Source organism: Cydia strobilella, chromosome 2 (genome assembly GCF_947568885.1).
Source record: "Cydia strobilella chromosome 2, ilCydStro3.1, whole genome shotgun sequence".
Classification (NCBI taxonomy): domain Eukaryota; kingdom Metazoa; phylum Arthropoda; class Insecta; order Lepidoptera; family Tortricidae; genus Cydia; species Cydia strobilella.
Window position 1 is genome coordinate 5,405,596 of NC_086042.1, and position 18,953 is coordinate 5,424,548.

At 39.3% G+C, this 18,953-nt stretch overlaps 1 protein-coding gene across 2 annotated transcripts in view; it reads right to left on the reverse strand.

Moving 5' to 3' along the window:
- Window positions 1-564: 564 nt before the first annotated feature.
- Window positions 565-18,953, reverse strand: part of LOC134750876 (NADP-dependent malic enzyme) — a 51,533-nt gene continuing 33,144 nt past the window's right edge. For both annotated transcript variants that reach the window (XM_063686123.1, XM_063686117.1), the window contains exons 3-12: window positions 12,243-12,401; window positions 11,283-11,464; window positions 10,612-10,772; window positions 8,424-8,628; window positions 7,763-7,889; window positions 7,198-7,423; window positions 6,637-6,779; window positions 5,702-5,875; window positions 4,107-4,230; window positions 565-1,944 (exon numbers count right to left, since the gene is read on the reverse strand). In XM_063686123.1, the coding sequence (XP_063542193.1) occupies window positions 1,811-1,944; window positions 4,107-4,230; window positions 5,702-5,875; window positions 6,637-6,779; window positions 7,198-7,423; window positions 7,763-7,889; window positions 8,424-8,628; window positions 10,612-10,772; window positions 11,283-11,464; window positions 12,243-12,401 (1,635 nt within the window). In that variant the 3' untranslated portion in view covers window positions 565-1,810. The remainder of the gene's footprint in view (window positions 1,945-4,106; window positions 4,231-5,701; window positions 5,876-6,636; window positions 6,780-7,197; window positions 7,424-7,762; window positions 7,890-8,423; window positions 8,629-10,611; window positions 10,773-11,282; window positions 11,465-12,242; window positions 12,402-18,953) is intronic.

Sequence of the window (18,953 nt, forward strand, 5' to 3'; positions counted from 1 at the left end):
TGTGGTGACATCGTGAGGTCGAAACGGGCCGATTTTTAGGGTTCCTTATCCAAAGGGTAAAAACGGGACCCTATTACTTACTAAGACTCCTCTGTCCGTCTCTCCGTCTGCATGTCACCAGGCTGTCTAATGAACCGTGATAGCTAGACAGTTGAAATTTTCATAAATGATGTATTTCTGTTGCCGCTATAGGAACAAATACTAAAACGTACGGAACCCTCGGTGGGCGAGTCCGACCCGCACTTGTGCGGTTTTTAGAGTTTCGAGCGCTTCATTTCGTGTGGCTCCCTTCAATATATCTCCACTACCAAAGATAGATATAACTCCGTAATAGATGGATACACATAACTACATGCAAGAGGGGCTTCAGCTAACTTTTTACCTATACGCCGCACATGCAAGCGGTGTGCCGTGTCTCTGGCTTTGTACAACGCGCACGTGCACGTCTGCGCACACGCAACAACTACATATTCTACAACAACTTTTTGCTAACTAGGCCTCATCGGTAGGATATAAATACCAGACTAAAAATCTGATTTTTGATCTATAAATAAAAGATCGTGGAACATTTAATTATTTTTTTATTATAAATACCTCGTTAATGCCGTGTAGCATCCATACAATCGTCTGCTTAGTTTTATCTCAGCGTATAGTATACAGTTTAAAGGAACAGAGCTAAAACCTGAGCCATTATAAAATCTACCTCATATAAAAATATTACAAATCACAATTTAGATCCGGGTAACTTCAGCATAACTAATAAAAATCTTTGTTCGAAGATGAACCGACATAACCGTAAATATCATCGTCAAATGATTGAAATCTTTAAGTACATATAAACAACGGCTGGAATCCATCAAACTGGAACTACTTGCGAGATACTAAAACAAATTAATATCCTATAAGAGTTTATCGTTTTAATTTAAAACATTTTCAGTTAGATGGAATGCAGTCTATGGTAGGTAAATAAATAATCATACACCTAAATAATTTCAACACAATTTTGTTTCTATACACAAACAATAGTGTCATATATTATAAAATAAATAACTAGGTACGAAATTATTTAAACACCGCCAATAATTTTATTATATATATATTTTGGAATGATAAATGTAACGACTACATAATATTCGCTGATTTGAGAAAAGGCATTTGTTCTGACACTGGCTCTGCTGGAGATAGAAGAGCCTTTAGTATTTTTTTTTGTTATCTTTTTTTCTACAGTAACTGCAGTTCAGGGATAATTTAATTTACTCGTACAATTTATAGGAAAGCACTAACAATTTTCTCAGAAGTGCCTAATCGGCACGTAAATGCACTTAACTTAAATTTTAACTTGTGTTTGAAAATTAATATAGATATTTCTTCAAAAAATTTAAACTTAAGTTTATATAAGTTGCATCACAGATTGCAAACTACTTTCATGTTTATTGTCGCTTGGGTCGCCAAGAGAGGTGTCCCATAAGCACAACATTTTATATCGATCTTAAAGTCGCCGTAATTAACATATTCACCAATTTGACTATTGTTATACATAGGTATTTGGAAAATTAGGAGTGATAATGTACCATTTAATATTTGACAAGCGACTTTAAGGTATACTGAATTACTGACGATAAATCACTAGTCACTAATTTACCTCCTAATTACGATCTTTATTATAGGTACTTAGAACTTTCCGCGCAAAAGAAAGTTGCTTGTATACTTTATAGTCTTTATACCATATTGAATATGATTTAGTATAAATATGTAGTTAAATAGAAGGTTAGTTAGTGATTGGTGATCGTCGGGTTGGTTGGGTTTTATGTTAGACGACGTCGACGCGCGGCTCGTTGGGCCACGAGTACACGGGAGGCACGGCATTGCCGTACCGCACGTCGTACATCTGCGCGCGGATGAACGCCTCCGTGTCCACCGGCTGCGGCTGCACGGTCGCTTTGCCTGTGCATAAAAAATATATTTAAAAAAACGTCTCCGGATCCAGAGGAAGGGGAAAGGCCGAAGGCGACGTGGATGAATTGCAATGTTCCGGAACATACAGGATACAGGTTGATACAGGAAAAGTGGAAGGAATAAACTAAGAAGGCAGAATAAGATGAAAAAAATTGCAATCAATAACTATTAAAATGGGAATATCTTAGGGAATATAATTTCCAATAGAAAAGAGAATGGAGTAGTGCCCGTAATGCAATTAGCTGAAAAATACATAGATGGTAGGTAGGTAATTGTATTTAATGGAACTTATATATTGTAGAAGTTAACGTAAAATATGTTGGTAAAATACTAATATGTAGAACGTAAACAAATAGGACACGCCTCATGGTATTTGCAACTTCGTACCCACGTAGTGAATCAGATGGGTTAATAAACCAATTAAGTTTATTTTCATCTTTTTCCAAGATTTGGCAACTATTTCGGAACTTGTCTATAAAGATGAGGAATGCCAATAATATGCATCGAAATCTGGATATAGAAAAACTGCAGACAAATTCATTACAAATCACAGGTATGTTTTCTTTGGCCATTTATAATTGACATTTTGGCACGGTTTCGCGCCACGACAGATGTGTCCTCAAAACATAATTCGTCATGACGCCCCAAAAATAGACGTGACGTTGACCCTCGCCCTCGGCCGACGCGAGGTGGAATTAGAACAGGTGACTACTACTAACTATTATTGTACAAAATAAGCCTAGAAAGTTCTTAAAACGCTAAAACTAGAAGACAAAATATCTATTCGAGAAATTAGTGTAGACCCATTTGTTCCCGCCTGATGTATGGCGGCGGGAATATACCGAAAAATTTAACCTAGGTCGAACTTTTTAGCTTAGGGTGTTGTTCCACCTGTCCAATGTCATTGCGTCTGACTCTCATTAAGCAAAATGTGAGACTCAATACACATTGGACAAAGAAATAGGGTATTTGACTGCTAGTCAAATCAGTTTCATTTTTTCGACTGTCAACTACAACAAACTGTCAAAACGATTTTGCCCCTATGGAATTTATAGCTGCGTTCCTAATTACGCTCACAATCGGACAGATTCACGCTCATAGCGCTTAAATACAAGAGATATCGTGACGTCATTGATGAGGCGTAAGCACCATGAGCGCAAACGTGACGTTTGACAATGACAAATGAGCGTGAATCGGTCCGGTCGTGAGCATGCTGTTAGCGTAATTCGGAACTACGATTAACGAACAAAATTCAAATTCAGTTGACGTTGACATGAACATGACAGTAAACACGCTCATGAGAGTCATAACCGGTCCGAAACAAAACACCACTCACGCGGCCTTGAGCGCGCTAACTGATTCAGACCGGCAGCCAGCACTGTCGTAAGCGTTGTGAGCGTGATTCGGAACATACATACACTAGCATGTGACGTCACAATTTAAATTACCTACACTTTATAGTTTTTAGGGTTCCGTACCCAAAAGGGTAAAAACGGGACCCTATTTCTAAGACTCCGCTGTCCGTCTGTCTGTCTGTCACCAGGCTGTATCTCATGAACCGTGATAGCTAGACAGTTGAAATTTTTACAGATGTATCTGTTGCCGCTATAACAACAAATACTAAAAAGTACGGAACCCTCGCACTTGGCCGGGTTTTTTTATACGGGTTTTAAAATAGAAATTCTGTCTAAAAATAACTGCTATCTACGTTTCTCTATTAATCTTCTGGTGCTTTATTTCTTGCATGGCGTAAAATAATTTATTTTAAATACAGTCAAATACCCTATTGGATAGGTGGAATACCATCCTGACCTTAGCTTAGGTAATCCAGCCATTAGATTAGCTAATCTAACCCTAGTTAGGGTTTCGTGTTATTTATTACCTATCCAAGAATAAAATACATATATAGGTATGTAAAATAATTGCGATCCGTTCGGCAACTTATGGACCTAGTGGGTTGGAAGTTCAATACCTAACCTAGTCTGACCAAGATAACTTTGCAGCGATTTTTATAGCACAGACGTGCAAGTACTATTTTAAACGTCAAAGTGTAAGGTTTTTTTATATTTTTTGATGCTCTTTTGCACCACTTCAGCTCCAGCAGGTTTTTGCAGAACCTAAATGTATAAATTATATGTAGTTCGACTCACCAGTCTTGTAGGCGCGCTCAACGATCTTTTTGGCGATCTTGACGGAGCAGTCCTGAATGGTCTCGAGCGGCGGGTACAGCCCGCCGTGCGCCAAGTCGTCATCCGACACGATCTCCGCTAGGGTCTGCAACATATTTGCTACATTATGACCAAGTACACTCAGAGTAGACCTTCCGGGGATGTCAGTAGGTAGGTAAGTAGCCAATTGTATGACCAAGAAGGCTCACAATTTCACACATAGTTAGGACTGCAAAGATGGATTAATTTTTTTTAGTACATTACGATACAAGTGCGAAAAAAAAGACCGAAGGGAGTGTTTTAAATCGACATGAGTTGCGAATTACTTATTCGCACACGTATCGTACAACGTTTTACAGTACATATGGCCCTTAAAATTTTTGACATAGTTACGTAATGTGTTACATTGTTAATTATCGGACTAGTGCGGTAAAGAAGCACCATATACTGTACTGTAATAGTACATTTCGATGCTAGTGCGGAAAGTATGGCATTACCCCACGTGTACCGAAATATCTTGCCACTCGCCTACGGCTCGTGGCAAGACTCGGGACGAGTGAAGAGTGACATTTCCGCACGTGTATCGAACGACGTTTTTTAATACAGTTGCGAAAAAATAAGAAAAGCAACAAGTAAGGAATGGAATTCGGAACTTTTATATTATTAATTCTGTGACATCATTGACATTGACATTATGAAGAGGTGTTTTTCTTCTAGCTTTTATTCGACTAGAATAGATTTTGTTATTATTATTGAACCCACTTCAATAAAAGTTTTTTTTTTCAAATAGCATGTTCTATAAGACAGAAACAATTGTAAATATTAAAATATTGTACTATTATTACCTAAATATCGTTATTTACGATTATTTGAGTATCGTATATTTATAAAAACAATATCTAATGTTGCCTTTGGGAACTTAAAACATTCTTGCAGTAAGAAAATACGCCTCTTCTTTGACAGGCGTTCCGTTCCATTCAGACAACTTATTAAGAACGGTTTTTCAACATTAAAAAATAAACGTGTTATAATACTTATCAAATGATGAAGAGGTAAGTAATAAAATATGAAATATGCATATTTTTCGTATTCTTACATTAACAGTAGGTTTTTATATTGAATACGACGTTTAAAGAAAACTAATATTATAACACTCATCAATAAGTAGTCATGAATTGGAACAAATAAAAATTTAAAAAAATTGGAAAAGTAAAAAGCACTAGTTCGCGAAAACCAACTTTCCGCACGCTAAACAGCCACGAAAAGTAGCACTTTTTGAGCAACTGTATCAGACACCTTCAACACCAACAATGCAACAATGCGTTGGATTTGTCGTCCTTTTTATTCTCGGGAATCGAGAACAGTAAAATCCAACAATTACCTACATACATATATTTGAATACCGTATCCCCAGATACTAATTTTGATTATTTTCCTGTTCCTTAATTAGGTTACCATACGGTCCATCCATACATACAAAAGGGCCTAAATAAATCCCGTTCGGTACAATATAAAGAATTGGACTAACTAACTAAAGTAATATATACATAATATATGATAATATTGCAGTGATATACCTCGGCTGCCAGCAGCATGAAGTCCTCGCTGATGTCGATGAGGCCGGCGCAGATGATGCCGAGCGCCAGGCCGGGGAAGATGTAGGAGTTGTTGCCCTGCCCGGGCCGCAGCACGCGCCCGTCCTTGGTGCGGTACTCGGGGAACGGCGAGCCGGACGCGAAGATCGCGCGGTCCTGGTTATATCACACCAAACGGATACTTGTAATCATTGTTAACAAACAATACCTAAGGATACTAAGATAAAAAAAACAGATCATCTCCTTTTAAGTTATCAATCAGTTGCACCGTGTTCAATTGATTGATTGATTGGTGTAACTATAAAAGATTCTTAACAGAGATATACTCGAAACGGCGACCTCTCTCGGGATTGTCCAATAACGTCATCCGTTATAGGATCACCAATGTACAGTCAACATAGTAGGTATTTAATATCGACACGGACAAAGTGCCAAAAATATGTGTACACGACCTTATTGCCCATACAGGTAGTGTGTACATATTTTTACAGTACATATGGTGCTAATTTACCGCCCTAGTGCTAACTAGCACTATACCTGTATATGTCAAAAATTTAAAGGGCCTTATATGTACTGTAAAATGTTGTACAATACACGTGCAAAAAGGTAATTCGCAACTCGAGTCGATTTAAAACCCTTCCTTTCGGTCGTGTTTTAATTTATCACCACTCGTGAATTCCCTACTTTTCGCACTTGTATCGTAATGTAGTATTGGCACTTTGTCTGTGTCGATATGTAATTAATTACCTTGACTGTACTCAATTCCAGCTGGAAGGCAAGATAGATGTAAGCGGCTCCGACAGTGCACTCGGCTTTGCTGGTGAGGCTGGACAGCGAGAAGATGATCGATTTGTCGTTTAGCTTGTTGCGCTAATGGATGGCTGGCACTTCAGTTCCAACGTGATTAGTAAACTTACGCCAGTGTTGGAGTAAGCGGCTTCGGCAGTGCACTCGGCCTTGCTGGTGGGGTTGGACAGCGCGAAGATGACCGGTTTGTCGTTGAACTCGCCCATGCGCTGGAGGATGGCCGGTGTGAACGCTCCGCCAATCGCAGCCGCACCTAAGCACAATACATTACAATTAGGAATACTTACCACTTTAAAATACCTGTTACTAATCAAATCTTCAAAATCAACTTAATATGATCAAAATATGAAGGCGAATCCCTGGAGTCAAAGGCAACTTCCTCTGTGTTTTTAACGAGTAATGATAGAACGGTTCTGCATAAATTTCTCAAGACCGATCCTGTGCAATCTTATTTGGGGCATTTTCTATGAAAAGGGACCTTATTGTCGATGGCGCTTACGCCGCACAGCGTCGCGCGGCATTGTATTTATATCGGAGCATCGTTAATAATGGCGTAAGCGCCATCGACAATAAGGTCCCTTTTTATATAAAGTACCACATTTTGTGATGGTGAGATGTGGACTGGTGAGTTCAACCTCGAGTCCAGATAAAAAATATGGAATAAATCTTACCGATAAGCACAGTAGGCTTGGCAGTTTCAACGACTTCGGCAAGTGTCTTGATGGGGGGACGATTTTGTGCGAACATCTCTTTGTGATGGTTCAGGCCGCCTTCGGGCCGGTTCTTGACGATGAGTCCCTTGGAGTCCACCATCCAGATGCGCGCGCGCGCGTCCGCGTCGCTCGTGCCTTCCGCCTTCATTGTCATCACGCATAACTGCGCGATACCGAGAGCAGCCTGGGAAAACGATTACGTTAATAAAACACAAACAAGTTATAAGGGACAATTGGATAAGTGAAACATTAGCGTTCAATTTTTATATTTGTAGCTCGTATAGTATTTAAAACGTGAGAGATTGGAAAATATCTATATTGGAGCAAATTAGTTTCATCGTCGAATCACTTAATTCTAAATGTCAGTGTTAGTCATTCGAGTTATACGAAAGAAAGGATAAAAATCAAAATTAGAAAATCGAATTCGGTAGTCACAGCAGACAGCAGCCGGGCCATCGTCATCACCGGCGCGGTCGTCGGTCCTTGTACGTCGCCGTTGAAAGATATCATCTGTGAAGCTCACCTCGCCGGCGCCCTGGAAGACGATGGTGTTCGCCGACAGCTTGGTGCCGGTGACCCTTAAGCTGGCCAGCAGCCCGGCCACCGCCACCGCCGCGGTGCCTTGAATATCATCGTTGAAAGTGCAGAACCTGACGACAAACGTCAATCATTATTTTAGTTCACCTACAGATCTAAGTATCACATATGAATGTTACATTAACGTGTTACCATTTTATTGATTGACAAACCTTGACCATACTTCCAACGAGGTAACACTAGCTTACAATTGCTTAAGTGGAGTAGATACTTGACACAAATCAATGCCTAGATAAAGCACTAATAGGTACGTATTTATCTTATCTACGACACTTTAGACACTAAGTAGTGTGCTATGCGTAAGTACTGTAAAGAAAGAAAGATTTTTTCAGTTTGTCTACATATCCACATCATTAATCCTCTAAAAGGGTAGGTACGTAAGTTCGCTTTGGGTTTGGGTCATGCTTGCTGTTAAAAGTTTAAATGAAGCACCTACCTAATCAGTACTAAATTTACTTGCTAACGTAACTCTCAAGCAACCAAGCGTTTACGTTAACGAAGTCGTCGAACTAGATCGGTCAAATTGCCCAAAGCGGCGAACTACTCCTAACCTGAACTGATCAAATAATGCAAACTTCGCCACTCACTTGCCACGGTACTTCTCAAGCAGCCTGAAAGCGTTAGCATTAGCGAAGTCCTCGAATTGGATGAGACAGTTTTGTCCGAAGCGGCGCACCACCGCGCACATGAACTCGTCGATAAACTCGTCGTAGGCGGCGCCGCGGACGCGTTTGTGCCGCAGACCGATGTACAGCGGGTCGTCCAGGAGTGACTGGGTGTTGGTGCCCACGTCTGGAAACATTATTAGATTTTGTTAAACTAAAAGTTATCGAGCTATTGGCTAATCTTTTCCGGTTTAAAGCTACTGAATAAGCTTTGAACTTTAGAGGAATTAAGGCTTTGACTTCAGTCTATACTTCAACATTTTGGGTTTTTCTTGTCTAATTTATTGGCCTGGGACTATGGTTAGAGGTGGCCTAGGTAGCCATTCGGCAAACTAGGCACGTGTATGATGGGAGTGCTAGTTTACAAAAGGCGTACTCTACACTGCGAGGGGCGCTAATGAGGTGCTATTATTATTTATTTATTTATTTAATAAAATACAGAGTATTCTTACAATAATCATAGCCCCGCAAAACTCAATAAAGAGTTTGACTGTGGGGTCATCAGTCTCTAGTTACATATGTACTTAACTTAATTTTATAGTAGTGCAATTACTACAAAATATTGAGGTAGTGTATTTTTAACATAGATTTAAATTTAGACTTCTTATTTCACATCTTATGGCTTCGGGCAAACTATTAAGCAAATATGGAATTCTTTTCCTAAGGGTTCTATCCCCGTAGTAGTTATTAATTCTAGGAACGCATAGTTTGCCTGAAGTCACAGCCTTTGTGATGTAAGTGTGATTAACTGGTGTTAATGCATCCTCTGAGTTAAGCTCCTGCCGGCCATGGTTATTGATCGCAAGTAGGTATTTATGTTTTAAACTGACAGGTAAGATATTGCAAATTTTGAATAGAAGTCTGTAGTTACCTTTACATTTGAGTTTAGTTTTATGGTTAACAAGTAATTTTAAAAATCTGATCTGCATATTTTCTAATTTATCGATATTGGTCTTAGTTGTGAGTCCATAGCTGTCAAGAGCATAGCTCAGTATTAAATCTACAAGTGACATGTATAAACATCTAAGTGTGCTAATAGGAACTTTGAATTTTAAGTGAAAGTTTAGTAGCCAAGAACTGTCGACATTCAAAGAACCAATTCTGCGTCTGGCAATGACTGAATGAAACCGAAAACATGTTTATTTTGACACGGATAATCAGAGTATAATTAGTAATGCCTGATTAATCACGGCCTTTAAATCTCGAGCCGTAAATTACCCGTGACCAATGTTTTCGTTTTCAAATGCAAATAATTAAATATTTGCCTAGAACGATATGTGTTTACATAAGATACAGAATTTATCAGCAAAAACCTAATATAAGTAGGCCGTATTTATGATTTTCACGTGATCGTCAATATTTGCTATTGACAAACAATATTTCGCGTTCTATAATTGCAATTGCTTTTATAAACTATTACCGCGTTGAATATTGAAGCAAAATATGTGACGTTTTCAAGCAAAAGGTACCACTTTGTCGCTTACCATAAGGACGAAATTTGCTTGTATCTTTATACGAATATAACCTGTCAAAGCGTCCTAATGGCAAGCGACAATGTGGTACCTTTTGCTTGAAAACGATACAATTATGAGGAAGTGTAGCTCTGGAGTAGAGTAATTGGCGCGAGAACAAATGACGCCCACGCACTTGTTACAAATATAAAAAACAGCAATAATAAAATAACAATAGAATAATGTTTGTGCATGTTCAGTAACATACACTAATAATACTAGGCCTGGGCCTGGGACCCATTTCTCGAACGGTGTTAGCCTAATATTATAAATAAATAAAAAAGTGTGTTGTCATGGTAACCCATACGACTTGACAGTTCGTGGACTAATAATATTAGTCTAATACCGTTCGAACAATGGGCTCCTGGGCTCGGGCCCTAGACAAGGACAAGACGGGTCAGCCGCATTCGAGGGAAGCCAGTGCTGTCAAACTGGTTTAACTTGGCAGATATTCTGAATCATCAATTTATTTAACAAAAATATTAAAATGCAAGCAATACATTAAATTCAAGCACTGTTGCGGCATGATGCCGGCCAGCGCGAAGTACAGCGAGAGTGCACGGAGATGCATCTCCGGTGCTACAGCGTACGGTACTGACCCAGCGTGATGGGCAGGCACTGGTGCGGCTTGATGCCGGCCAGCGCGGTGTAGAGCGACAGCTTGCCGACGGGGATGCCCATGCCGCACGCGCCCAGGTCGCCCAGGCCCAAGATGCGCTCGCCGTCCGTAACCACGATCGCGCGGACGTCCGTCTCAGGCCTAAAACACAAGGTACCAATCTTTTATATATATACTCACTCTGTTCATCATACGTGGGTCCACCTAATACTTTTATATTAAGTTTACGTAGGTACCTATTAGACTAGGAAAAATATTAAAGTAAATCATGCAGAATTTATGTAGGTCGCCTGAAATCTAACTGTCCTATTAAGAATAAATAGGTCTTTGTAATAGAGATTTAAAAGACGTATTTTCTTTCGTGTCGATTTGTCTTATTTATTTATCACCACTCGTTGCGAATTTCCTACTTACCACACTTATATCGTAAATACCTATTCCAATTCTGACCTCACTGATAGCTTTTCCCTTGGTGCTAAGAGACTGGTTACTGTTTAAACCACCACACCAGTTCTTGAGGATGCCGTAAACATGTCCGTATCATGGATAATGATGAAGAAACCTCACGGACGGCGGTAAATGAGACTTCTGGCAGGCCAGGCCCACCGTAAGGTGTACGGTACGGGCATCAAAACAACAAGCAACACTCACCAATTCTTAAGGATGTCGTAGACATGTCCCTTGTCGTGGATGGTGATGAAAAGCCCGCGCGGGCGACGGTAGATCAGCCCGTATTTCTGGCAGGCCAGCCCTACGGTGGGCGTGTATACGATGGGCATCATCTCCGCCACGTTCTCGCCGACGAAGCGGTAGAACAGATGCTCGTTACGGTCCTGCAGAAAACCCATAATCAGTAAGTTTCAATCTACTCATCACTACAGAATAATAATAAGATAAAGAACCTACATACTTGAGTATTATTATAGTATTGTATAGGTACTGCTGTAATTTAAGTTTAATGCTAATTGCTTTTTGTTATTTAAGTTTTTGGCTGTTATTTAAGGTTTGGCAGCACAGCGTCCTGAGTGGCGCAGACTGTTGCAGGACAAAGTCCGCGATTTCGAGGAGCAACGCATAGTTGACCTCGATGCTAAACGCGACGAGCTGAAAGCACGCCAGCCTGCTTCCATTCATTACCATTATGTGGCTGGTGTTCTCACGTGCTCTCAATGTGCACGGGGGTTCGCCTCGAAGATCGGCTACGTCAGCCATATTCGGGCGCACGAGCGCCGTGCTAACTGTAACAGTTAGCTCCTAGTTACTAGGAGTCGAAGTGGTCACCATGGTCGAAATCGGCCGGAAGGATCATCATCATCATCATCATCAATTTAAGCTTATTGTACCTACTACTGTCTTCTTTTCCTGCGACAATAAATGACTTTTTTTTTTCGAAAAGTTTTGCCTGTATAGAATCAGGTTTAGATAATTTTATATTATTAAATCTTATAAAAACACATGTTTAAGGATGTAATTTTCCATTGATATCAAATTAAGCTCTCAGATTCGATCAGAGCGCCCAGTTATTGCCTTTGACTTTCGAGAACATAAAAGCAACACTATTTTAGACATGTTGTTCCGGAGGTTGAAATAAAATGACTACTTAGTACTCACCAAGAGTCCCATGAGGTAGATGTACTTGTTCAAGGGCTCTTCATAGCGGTCGATGGAGAGCTTGCAGAGCTGCACCTGTTCCTCCTGACTCTTTACACGTGCTGGCAAGAGCCCGTGGATGCCCAGCATCTGGCGCTCCTCAATCGTGAACGCCAAGCCCTGTAGAACAAAACGTTTTATATACCTATTTACAATGTTAACATCTACTTAATGTAAAATAGAAGACGATCAAGACTGGAGAACTACTTTGAATTCCTATCTTTACTAGTGAAATGCATAATAGGGACAACATCGCACAAGGTTATTCAAATTTTACAAGAATTACGTCGGTTACGAAGTTTTCAACGGAATACGAATGAAATTTGTGGTCGCAGAATGGAAGTTAACTAGATATGTTATGGCTCCTCTACACGATGAACCATCATACTGGCCCACTATGATGGACCAGCGTGTAGAGAGGGTAGTGGTGTCGGATGGCTTATGGCGCGGCGGGATGGCGACGGGATGGCCACGGTGTCGATTTTTCGTCCGCACATCAAAGGTAGTGGGCCAGCGATGGTGCGTACGCATCTACACGTGGCCCATTCCATAGTGCGTGCTCTCAACCATCGCATGGCCAGCTCGCTGGTCCAGCGCTGGGCCATCGTGTAGAGGAGCCATTATTGAGTTTTCTACAATGGACACTCGCGTCCGGATTTCTGGATGCTAAAATACTCTAGCTATCTATTTACCTGCAAGAAGTATTTATAGGTTACCTGGATGGCTAGATATACTTAATGTGGGTTACAAAATCGGATATATGGATTGATAATTATATCTTTGTTTAAAAATTTTAGCATGTTTTGTCGTTTGTAAACTGAATAATACCTAACTAATAATTGTTTTACGGTTTCACTCACGTATTTTAGTCACTAATACGCGACAGTCACGACAATGTTAAATGAAAGAATTGTTCTGTATGTTCTTTGAGACTAATGGCTCAAATCGACATTAGTGGATTCTGTAATTATACTTTCAGTTATGTATTTATCTATCAACCACCTTTGTTGAAAGACCTTGTTCGACGAAAAACAATGCCACTGAAGTGGAAGTTCGGAAACAAAAGACAAAGCGGTCGATTGTTACCACACAACATAGGTATCGAATGTAGATAAAAGTCATAGTAGTAGTCAAGTTCCCGGTGGAACCCTACATTTTCCTGAGATCCTTTAATTTCAATGCCATTTTTCGACGACATCTTACAACGCAGTACCAGTACCAGTTACTAGGTATAGTGATTCATGCATATCATTGTCACGATCTGTCAATTATTCGCAAGGCTGCACATGTAGAGGTTTAATCGTTCGTTTTATTGTTTAAAATCGAATAATTTAGACAAGAGTATCGCAAAAATACCATTGAATATCACATCTCGATAATGTACCTACTAAGTTAGTTCCTATTACGATGTCTTCCTAAATTATAGGAAGCGTCAACACATAAATCACATAATATATGATTGTCTACACAAAGACCCAGGAAGTCACAGAAGGTGAGAATATTAGAATCGTACGTGTAGTAACCCGGCCACTTCCTTATTACAACTACATTCCGACTATTGCAAGTCAGTTTTGCATTGCATGGGCAAAAATGCATTATGCGTAAGTATAGGTACTTTAAATCTGCTTAATTTCATAATACACGAAAATACATATGACATACTTATTGCCTAAATATATTAGGTATGCACCTGCAAACTATTGGCTTAACATGTTACTACCAAACTACGTAAATAAAATCGTACCTACTTATGACTTATAAACATAAATTCTGCATTTTGCTCAATTAAATTACCTACGATAAAAATCGAGGCAACTTGCCTACCTACGTATTGTGTGCTAACACTGAAATAGTGTGCAACGAAGAAACCTTTGAACGGTAACTGGCCTGCGTACCTCATCAATATACATTTACCTACTTCTAGTATATATATTCCATTTGTAATGAATTCATGAACGAGCCCATGTTATCTATTCTATTAAGGGGCCCACTGATTATCAGTCCGCCGGACGATATCAGCCTGTCAGTTAGAACAAAAAGTTGACAGTTCCGAACAACAATCCGGCGGACTGATAATCAGTGGGCCCCTGTATATAGGTAGGTACCATAATTGTGACTGAAACTCCCGTCTACTTGTTACTTGTTAACTGTTACTCCTTGTTCTTTTCAAAGCTAATCGTAAATCTTTTCTTGAAAATATTTTTCCCAAGTTACGCATGTATAATATACCTATTTCTCCGTTTCTACAAATACTGATAATAAGTGTAGTATGATCTCTATAGTAGCGAAAAAGTCGTGACCTGGCCGTTAAACACTATTAGCTCTCATGTGTCACGTCACGTACGAAGGTCATCTCTGCAAAACGTCTCTATATAAACGACGACGACGAAATCGTAAAGTTGAGACAAAGTTGACGATGACAAGTGAATGAAGAAATTAGTCTGACACTGTACAGTAAGAGTGACCCGGAAACGAGTTCCCACCATTTGATAACAGTCAGCTGTGCGGTGAAGGTGACCGCTGCCGACCTTCACCACTCTTGCTTCAATCGCATACTTAACTATGCCGCCTGCGCAGTACTTAAACCACGGATATAGAGTCCGTTTTTGTTATAACGGAGTTTAGAAGTTAAATTGGTTCGGGTAAAGTGTGAATAAAATCACGTCAATTCCCACTATCGCCTGTTCGCGTGTCACGACGGGACTTTGTCCGGTCATCATAAAAATGTAAGTCTGCTGTACGCGGCCATGGAATTGATAGATCGGTTTAATACCTACTAATAAATGTTAATTGATGATATGTACAAATCCAGCTGCAGATAGGTACTCAAGAACTCAGTTAGATCTAATTTCAATGCGAAATTACCCCAAAAAACAGCCCTAAACCCGGCCATTCTAAACATCGTACCAACAAATGAATATACGCGTACGGAAATGTCAGGGATGTTCCTAGAATGAGAAATTAAACTAGAGATTTTCTGAAGGGTAAAAAAACAGTTGAATACCTAAAGCAATTTTAAATATTTTATTTCAATTTACAGACCTCAAAGCGAAATTCGCTATGATTCAGTTATGACGCAATTTATTTTCGATCAAAGGGTACGGGCCGTACGGGGCTTACTTACCTGGTTCTTGGTAATTTATTCGCATTCTTAAACAGGCTGAGTTACCAATGTTACTTTTTTCTTTCAAGTTTCGCTATCGTTACACCGAATATAAGTCTAAAGCATACCAATTATAGAGCCCCAATACATGTCCAATACTAACGCTAACTAAGTAACGCTGTCAGGTCAGGTTAGAGTATGAAATGAAAATTATTCACAAGCACAAGCCCGCCGGAGGCGCGGCTGTGACGTCACGACCAAATGCGAAGAGGTCGTTATACTTCATGTACTACGGACTTAATTAATATAAAATACCTTATGTCGACTGGGAAAGAGCTAAACTCGAATGTCAGCCTTAATCGCGTTAAGTTACCTCTCACTCGGCACCTAGGTGTACCCACACGCGTCATGGAAAATTGAATCAATCTAAACTAAACACAGAATAAATCGGATGTGGGCTTAAATGGAAATGTAATTAATACAAATTGATTTGTTTAAGCGCGTCAATTCCACGCCCACCCCACCTGATTGTGTAAGTAATACCTGCAAATTATCAAAATATGTCGAAATGATGACAAGTACGAATCAACGTATCTAAACCAGTAATTGAATGTTGAAGTGGAATAATTAGATACCTATTGAAATGTTTGTATAAGTGGCGATTATAGATTGACATATATTAGAATTTCTCTTGACGTCGAATGAATGTGTCCGAATACCGTGTGCCTATCAAAACGGGGTAGGTATGGTGTAGGTAGAACAGGTAAATCGTCAGGTTTTCCCAATATGAAAAAGTGATTGGACACTTGTGTTAAGTTCACGTTCCAACTGCTGGCGTCTATCTGTCTGTTCAAAGTAATCTCAAGGCTACATACAGAACATATTCAATTCCTTTTATTTGTACAAAGTGGCTCTGTAGCTATGGTTTAATAAATTTAGTTATTCACTCTATTTAACAACATAACAATGTAGCTGTTAGTAGCAAATTTATTTAGCCACCAATAGTAGGTTTAATAAAACAAAATTCCTAGGTACGTTTTTATCATCAACACTGAAAATTTAAATGATGATATAAATATGCCTTTCAAATGCAATCGTAAATCTAATTATGCTCCAGTAAAAATATATATTAGACGAATTATGATTTACAATGTACCTACACTCATCTGTAGCTATACTTACTACACTTTATAAATGAATTCGTTCAAAATAATGTGTCCATGCAATTTTGCAAGTCGCTGTACTTTATACACCGTGTTGTGGTCAATCCCTTTACGGTTCTAACCAGTAGTGACAAGCAAGCAGTGTGGCGCCTGAAATGGGCACGAACCCTGGAGTCTACGGCGGCCAGGCACTCGGGCAGCGCGCACAACTCGCGCCGCGGCGTCAGCTGCCACCACTCGCGCTCCATCTTACACCTTTCCCACCACCAACAGCCTCTTGAACGGCTGACTTGATGGTGTGGTCGAGGACCTCACAACTTCGCACTACTGGACTTACTGTAGTCCAAACACTCTTTGCATATGGCACGCGGCGTTACACTCGGTCCGCGTTTTATCTAATCCGTTTTATTGACACAACAAACAATCCTTCGCTAACACAATCCCGGCACTCGTAATTTGTTAACAGCAAGCTCTTTGTACCTTGATTCTAATATCCCTCATAAAACCAAGCTTAACGATCACTTGTAGAAATTAAACGGAAACATAGGGATGATTAACATTCAGAGCCCGTTAAATTAACACAGAATTTTATTGTTTTCCCCGTTTATTTTCAGTATTAGTACCTATGCCTGTGACGTGTGTCTAGTGGAGTGCGACTGAAGGAATAGAACTACAAGCTTTAGTCCCGGCCAATATTATTAGGAATTTATTAGAAATGCAGCCAACACCGCGATCGATAAGTAGGTTAGGTAGGTACTTAGTTATGCCTAAGAACCACGCACGGTTATGAAATATCTTATACTAAGTATACCTTTAAACGAGCAATTCTTGGATATTTATATATTTCGGGGATTTCGGAAATCGATGAAATTTGCAATATGGGGGTTTCGGGGGGCGAAAAATCGATCTGCTAGGTCTTACCTCTGGGAAAACGCGCATTTTTGAGTTTTTATATGTTTTCAAAGCAAAGCCGCGGTCTCCCAGATATTTATATAATAGGGAATATTAAGCAAAACTCTGCGTAGAGGGCGTCACTAGCACAATCACAGGGCCTACCGCGAAACACGAACTCGAAAGTTTGGTTTTTGCCTCTTTATCACTCTTGCTTATTAGATCGATAGAGGCAGATAACGAAATTTCGATTTTTGCGTTTCGCGGTAGGCCACCTGTAAACAAACCGCCTTTATGCATCAATGTCATAGTGAAAACTTGTCAAAAAACTGTTTAAGGCATAGTATACATATATAAGTTACTCTATGGTTTAGGATGTGCACTAGTGCTGCACTCTGGCGGCCGAACATTGCAGTAATACTCCCTATTATATTAGTATTACTTATCTACTGAAGATGTTAAAGTTAGGGCTGGTTGGCATATTACACTTCTCGTTATACATATTTTGTAACAGCTCACTTGCAACCGTTATCTATTTTTCATAGTTATGAACAATAGATAACGATAATAATAAGTAAGTAAGTATTAGGACGAGGTACGAGTATACTCTACTATAAGTAACAGAGCCCGGAATTAAAAAAAAACCTTACGTTAAATAACTTATTATATTTTTTTTATTTGGTTGACCGTCTTTATCTACTATTACACAACTATCGATGCCGTCAACTGGGGTGAATAGGGAAAAAACTTAAAATGTAATTGGCATAAACAAGTTAAGAGAAATGTTTAATAATGATTATGATTACATAGATTACTTTGAGATAAAATGAAAATGAATAGATAGATCAGACAACCTCTGAAAAATTATGAAACTAAGAGGTTTGTGGAGAAATAAAGCAAATATGTTGAAATGACGAAAAAAGACGGCGACTTACGGAGTTATTCACCAAAGTTACGTAATAATAGCAATACATCTCTACCATCCATGACTGTTAATTGTAATGATTTATCAGTAAAAATGTTGGTCAAACAATTCAATAATTAAATGTTGGCTACATTGACCAATCGAGAAGCAAAAAAGCATCCGTGATAGGTAATTGTTTTTTTTTTACTTTAACTAAAGGTCAAGATCATTAAAGTTTTTGCAGCGTTTCAGTAAGAGTGAACGCAAAAAGTACGCACATCATAGATTAAGGATAAAGCGCCTGAAAATACGCTCGCAATAAAACCATAGTGTTCATTAGATAGGGGAATATTACGTTGGCTTGGCTATGATGTAATTTGCGTATGAATGAGCAATATTGTTCGATAGAGCCATACGCAGCGACGACATAAGGATTTTGCTAAGGTCAACATTCAATTATTAGGAGCCAGCTCTATTTAAGAGTGCTATATTTTTCACTCCTTTTTAAAATAAACATAGAAAACGGTCAGTTGGATTTATAGTATATCGTCTGGTGACACCCAAAACTCACTAATTACTATCACAATTAAGTTCAGAGCCATAGTAAACCG